This window comes from Blastocystis sp. subtype 4 (assembly GCF_000743755.1).
Source record: "Blastocystis sp. subtype 4 strain WR1 chromosome Unknown seqid_0040, whole genome shotgun sequence".
Classification (NCBI taxonomy): Eukaryota; class Bigyra; order Opalinata; family Blastocystidae; genus Blastocystis; species Blastocystis sp. subtype 4.
The window spans coordinates 43175-49764 of NW_014569507.1; the positions used below are offsets into that span (position 1 = coordinate 43175).

The 6590-nt window shown below is 37.3% G+C and overlaps 3 protein-coding genes across 3 annotated transcripts; all 3 read right to left on the reverse strand.

Moving 5' to 3' along the window:
* Positions 1 to 44: 44 nt before the first annotated feature.
* JH06_0858 (hypothetical protein) lies at positions 45 to 2197 on the reverse strand (the record flags this gene model as incomplete). Its single annotated transcript, XM_014673479.1, has 7 exons — positions 45 to 584; positions 617 to 713; positions 746 to 1155; positions 1186 to 1232; positions 1255 to 1456; positions 1487 to 1634; positions 1665 to 2197. 7 exons carry the CDS (start codon positions 2195 to 2197, stop codon positions 45 to 47), a joined length of 1977 nt encoding a protein of 658 aa, XP_014528965.1.
* Positions 2198 to 2566: 369 nt separating this feature from the next.
* On the reverse strand, positions 2567 to 3220 carry JH06_0859 (hypothetical protein; the record flags this gene model as incomplete). Its single annotated transcript, XM_014673480.1, has 6 exons — positions 2567 to 2654; positions 2686 to 2753; positions 2783 to 2881; positions 2912 to 2988; positions 3020 to 3122; positions 3152 to 3220. The coding sequence occupies 6 exons, from the start codon at positions 3218 to 3220 to the stop codon at positions 2567 to 2569; spliced, it is 504 nt and encodes a 167-aa protein (XP_014528966.1).
* A 1021-nt stretch (positions 3221 to 4241) lies between these two features.
* On the reverse strand, positions 4242 to 4955 carry JH06_0860 (hypothetical protein; the record flags this gene model as incomplete). Its single annotated transcript, XM_014673481.1, has 5 exons — positions 4242 to 4476; positions 4506 to 4597; positions 4626 to 4681; positions 4713 to 4776; positions 4806 to 4955. The coding sequence occupies 5 exons, from the start codon at positions 4953 to 4955 to the stop codon at positions 4242 to 4244; spliced, it is 597 nt and encodes a 198-aa protein (XP_014528967.1).
* Between the last annotated feature and the right edge of the window lie 1635 nt (positions 4956 to 6590).

Sequence of the window (6590 nt, forward strand, 5' to 3'; positions counted from 1 at the left end):
TACAAACACATTAAGCAATAACAGCGACTGCGCATACAACACTATTAGTCGCTGCTTGAATCTGAAGAGGAAGACTCAACCTTCTTAGGAGCAGGCTTAGGAACAGGCTTCTCATCTTCTGAGGACGAGGAGTCAGATGAAGATGATTCGATTTTCTTAGGAGCAGGCTTGGGCACAGGCTTCTCATCTTCTGATGAGGATGAATCAGAAGAGGAAGATTCAACCTTAGGAGCAGGTTTAGGAGCGGGCTTCTCATCTTCTGAAGACGAGGAATCAGATGAAGACACTTCCTTCTTCACAGGCACAGGAGCAGGCTTTTCATCCTCAGAAGAATCAGATGAGGAGGAAGACACCACCTTCTTGACTGGCTTCTTCACCACAGGTTCCACATCGGAATCCGAATCTGAAGACTCTACCTTCTTTACAGGCTTCTTCACGTCGGAATCTGAATCCGAATCCGAATCCACCTTCTTTGAAGGCTTCTCATCAGAATCAGCAGGTTCAGGAGATTCATCACCACGCTGTTCTTTGGCGTTGTCCAACAACAGATCGAAATCAACCTGAGCAAGTTGGATGGACTTAATCTACATGATTAATGGAATGACAAAAAACCGACAGAATTCGCCAACTGGTCGATGTTCACCTTCTCAGGTAGATGCTTCAAGAAAGCATACAGCTCATTTGCCGACATATCAGTCACCTTATCAGAGTAACTACCAATGACCAAAATACCCTTAAAAAATACTATTTCAAAATACCACAGGAAATCTTCACCAAACCGAATCCACCTTCCAACAACAGAATATCCCACAATCTCTTTGCCTTTTCAAAGTTCACACACCGAGTAAACAGTGAGCACATCCAGTCTCGGAGGATCACAGACGAATCAATCTTGGACTCAGAGAAATAGCTGGCTACCTCACTCACCTCTTCACCAAGTGCCGACTCGAAGGCAGTACAGTAATCCTTGAATTCCATCTTCCGATCTGGATCCATCACTACGACCATGTACTCTTGGAAGAGATTTACTGTTGAAGTAAAAGCACTCTCCTGATCTTGGAACTGGAGCAACATGGCAGCCACATAGTTCAAACCATCAAAGTAACCAATGTCAGGACGATATGCAACCCACGTCTCGAGCAGCTCACGTAGAGACTAGGAATGATAAGGTTGAATCGATAAAACCTTCTCGAAGTCAGGAGTGTGGAAGGAAGCTTCATTAGGATACACTTCTACAAATCATGAGAAATTGACCATTGATACCCTTAACAGCGTTAGGAATCTCCAGTATCGTCTTTTCATTACCTTCAGTAGGAGCATCAGGATTCTGTCCATCATCATCCACCTCCAATCTAACCTTCTCAAACTTTTCACGAAGACCCTTTCCATTCTTCATTGTCACACGATACAGCTTTGCTGCAATACGGGTTTCCATACCAATCATAGTACTCCAACTCTATACCTCAAATCTATTTCAATTCATAACCATGATACGTGTGTAAGGAAGCATTCCTTCATAGCAAACCTTCTTAGCTAATGCACCATCACGCTTGTACTTCCAGTTAGGAACCACCTTCTTTGAGAATTCAATATTGTCATTCTCTCGTTTTTTAATACGACGCTGTTCCAGCCAACTATCGATCAATTCTCATACATGGAAATACCCTTGGAAACCTCCTGACTTCTTTGGCTTCTCGTCCTCTTCAGATTCCTCTTCCTCTTCAGAGGATTCCTTCTTGGAAGTTTTCTTAGACTTCTCCTCGGATTCGGAATCAGAATCAGTTTCAGACACATTCTTCTTAGCCTTCTTAGGCTTGCTGGCAGTCTTCTTAGCAGCCTTGGAGTCCGAAGAGTCAGAGTCTGAAGAAGATTCATCTTTCTTTGTAGGCTTCTTATCCGATTCAGAGTCAGAAGAGTCTGATGATGTTTCAGCCTTCTTTGCAGCAGGGGCCTTTTTGTCTGAATCGCTGTCGGAAGAAGAGTCGTCAGACTTATTGTTACTGGCAGCGGCAACCTTAGGAGGTTCCGAGTCAGATGAATCCGATGAGGTTTCTACCTTCTTAGCGGCAGGAGCTGGCTTCACGTCAGAATCGCTATCAGATGAAGAACTCAGATCCTTCTTGGAAGTAGCAATAGGTTTCTTATCAACCTCTGAGTCAGAGCTAGATGTTGTTGTAGAATCAGTATCAGAAGGCATTTGTCTACTAATGTGGTTACAACAAATTCATAAACTAATAAATAACTCTCCTACAAGGTATAAAACAAAGTACAGTTGAACAATCTGGACTAAATACGATGATCATGACACAACAGCTATTGGGACATAGCATCCTATATGATCCCTATTTCCCTTTTATTTTTCGTTAAATTGACTAATTTTGGGACACATCTTTATTATATGTTTTCTTTCTAATCCGCGTTCAATTACTCCTTTAAATTATTGCAAAGGTATATACATACAATATAACACTCTCTCTTAAAATGAGAAGATATTATATATGAGACACAAACAATTCGACACCACTGTGCACTAAGAGAAGTTAATATGTTGAAAACAAACAGCAGATCACTTTTTAATTTCTATTGTTAACTCAGATTGTCCAACACGCAATACATCACCAGTCTTCAGAGTGACCTCATCCTCCACCAGTTCACTACGTCTTATCAAGTGATTAGAAATCGTACTTGTTCACATAACTATGATTCATACTATTTGTATCCTTGTATTTCAGTTGTCCACCTCGAATGAAGAACTACTTATTAAGAATCCAACTTATCTTACTTTTCCATGATATGAAGATACTTCTCGGTCCTTTGATAAACTTACTCCATCTTTGATGAACTTATCGAGCGTTGATCGACCGATGAGAGGATAGTTTTTCTATTCATTTTAATATATTCATATAAATACAGATTTGGGCTTAATGACAAAGACTTGATCTTTATGTGGTCCTGAGGTACAAGTCAACGTTACTCTCATTTCAATTTCTTAAAATAATAATATAAATAGCACATATACTAATAGGTTGGCTATTCTCATAAACATCCAATTCCTTTCGACGAGCCTCCTCATATTCTGACATAATTAGTCTACAGAGATCTTGACAGTGAGTGATGATAGCCTAGCATAAGTCAGTTTGAAAGCACCTACATCTTCAACACTTCTTGCTTTTCTTGATAGAAACTCTTCGACAGTCATATCTTCAACTCTCGTTGTCATTTCCTCCGTATATCCACTAAACGACTTCTAGGAATGTAGATTCGTATGAATTGCGATTCGGCTAATTGGGTACCCGATTGCGGCAACCGAACCGATCATCTATTCTTAGCTCTTGTTCTGATTGATTCTAGCTAAGAACCCATGTCGCTTGAAAAGAATCTAGGTATGGGTATCATTCTGTCAGATGATGTGTAGCGATGTTTCGAATAACAATCTTTCAAATGTATTGTCTGTTCTTTCTTTTGTTTCTATCTTTAGGAAGTTTTTTCAATTTATAGGAATGATTTGTAGCAAGGGAATTAGTACCGCAGAGTCGAATAGGCTTTTTTGTCTACCGTTTCTTCATTTACGATGAGTAGTGGATTATAGGAGTTTCAAATATAGACTCTTCACATATGTTGTTGCTGGATACCTTATATATGCTATGCGATCACTGGAACTACTTTATGGATGTTATAAAACTATGTCAATTCTATTTACTATTGGCATTTCCTGTATTCTAACCAAGTTGTTCCTTTCACTCTTTTTCTCTCCTTCGTATGCTGTTATTATGTATCTATCCTCCGAATTTGCGATTTATTGGAGTTGGGATTAAAGATTTCCTCCATTCTAGAATCGATTCCTTCTGTTCCTTCTTCCAGTTATCCAGTTTTTAGTTCAATGCGGATATCTGAAAAGATAGCAAACGGAATCCTCCTTCTATTTCTCGCTCTTTCATGTAGTATTCGAGGTCTGGTTGAAGGTATTGTTGGAATCTACTTAGGTCTTTTCATTCATTATTTATGTACAGAAGAACATATACTAATTCCATTTCCAAAGATATTCACATCGATTCTCCTTGTAAGTGATTTGCTTCTATTTCATTTGTAGAAGATAGTAGCGGCATTATTTGAGGACAGACAACGTTACAGGTCCTTAAGCGTTGATAGCAACACTCCTCTACGATTTGATCAAGAGTGGGATGATGACACATATGTTAGTGACGAAAATATTACACAGTTGATGGTACCCATGATATGATTCAATAACAAATAGAATATGGGGTTTTCAAGAGTTGAATGTATGAGGGCTTTGCAGCAATGTGATAATGATTTAAATCGAGCAGTAGAAAGATTAATATCCTAACTTTACTGTTTAAACAAACAAATGAATCATTCTTCTTCTCCTCAGCAGTCTTTTCGGGTACCTCAGACTTGTCCTCAACCTTCTTATCAGTTGTCATCTGCTTGAACTGGGTTGAGAGAATGAGGAGGAAACTAAGTAACAACGTACTATTGATGCCTACTAGGACAATCCGCAACCAATCAGACAAAGAATGATATCTCTCTGATTCTTGGCAATACGCTTATAGAAAAGACGAGGCTCCACCTTCTTTCCCTAAATGAAAATCATCCAACGAAGCTACCTCACTAATCATGGAATGATGATCTGAAATAGAACGAATCATCTTGTAAAGAGTAGCTAGAAGATAATATAAGAACAAATAAACTACTGAAAAGATTGTACATACAGAACATCATGAAGAATACAAAAGGAAGGGCGTACTGGAAGATTTTCTATAATTAATAAGAAAGAAAGTAGCTACATTAGCATACCCTCTCTTTAACATATCAGGAAGAGGCATTGTCATAATGAACAAAGCCACGAAGACAATGAGGTCCAAAAGGCCTACAACAAGCATATTGAAACTAAAGGCATTCAGATTATCGCGAATAAATGTATTGGGAGACACCATTTCAAGAATAAAGTGAACACCAAAATCATGACAAAAATGTGTGAAGAATGGAACAATAGAAAAACTACTAAATGAACCCTTCAGATCATGACAGTCCGTTTGTAAACAACAGTAGAGATCCAGTGGAATCGACGAAGACAATGAAATGAAACCATTAGTTTGGAAAAGAGGAGTATTACATGAAACTGGGTCTAGATAATTGAGAGAACAGAATTTAGTTTGTAACACAGAATTTGTAACTTAGTTTAATGAAATGAAGAAGTGATTGATACTGTCGATTAGTGATGTTGGTTAGTAGTAGCTGAAGTGTTATAAAAGAATAATTTGCTATATTTTGTGATAATTAACAGACCAGACGTAGAATTCTCTTGTGTTGTGTTGTTATGAATGATAAGAGAAAGAAAGAAGAATGTAAAATCACGCAAACAATATGATGAGAATGGAATGATGATTATTGCGGGTCTCTTCTATGATGTTGAAAAGAAACGATATTTTCCTATTTCTATGAAATCAGATCCCGTATGTGATAAAAATGATAAAAGAGAAATGAAGAAAGAAGTGTTGTTTAAGAAAGTACCTGTAGTTGAGTTACTATTGAATCGTAAATATAGATTGAATAGTAGAAGAATGGATGAAATGAATGAGTACTTGAGATGGCGAAAGCGTATTTGGAAGTCAGTTGAAGTTCCTAAAGAAGTGAAATGCATGAATATTAGTATGAAATGGTTATATTTGGGATATCGTGAATGTGTGTTACGATATGAAGTGAGTGTTTGTGGATTGGGTAATATAAGTGAAGTAGTATATTCATGTATAAGAGGAAATGAAATCATTGATGTGAATGGAGATTGTATATTAGTGACTACTGAAAGAGGAGTTCGTGTTTTGGATTTGTTTCGAGAGAAAGAGTTATCATTATGTGGTGAATATGTATGTGTGAATCGTTACGAATATGAAGGAAGAAAGTATATAATAATTGGTGGAGAACGAGTATGTTTATGGAGTGAAGAAGGATTGAGTGATTTGAAAGTAACTAGTAAGTGTATGAATGTGTTTGTAAATGAGAATGAAGTGATATTAGGCTTTCGTGATGGTAGTGTAATGTGTTTGAATATGAAAGAAAGAAAACTGAATCGAATTGTGAAGTTGGAATGTTGTATCGTAAGTCTGAATATAAATGGAACTCTATTGGGTGTGTGTGATATGAAAGGAAATTGTATGTTATGTGAGAAATTGAATGATCGAGAATGGATGAAAGTGAGGTTGAATATGAAAGTTGAGAAAGTGTGTTGTATGAATGCTAGTGTGTTATGTGTGTGTGAAGGAAGTGTTTATGAAGTGAATAGAAAGGGAGAAGTATTGAATAGAATTGAAAGAGTGAAGTATGCAAGTATTCTGAATGAAGTATGTGTATTGGTGAATAGTGAAGGTGAAATGAGATGGAGTATATGAAACATCCAGAATACAGACTTCTGATGAGAAGATAATTGTGGTGAAGTATTGACATTGAATCAATGGTGGTTGTAGTTGATGTTAGTTGAATAAACAATGAATTGTAGTTCATTTTGATGACTTAAAGAATCAGTAGGAATTGAATTATCCTGAGAGATTAGTCCTAAGGATTCTAATCGATTT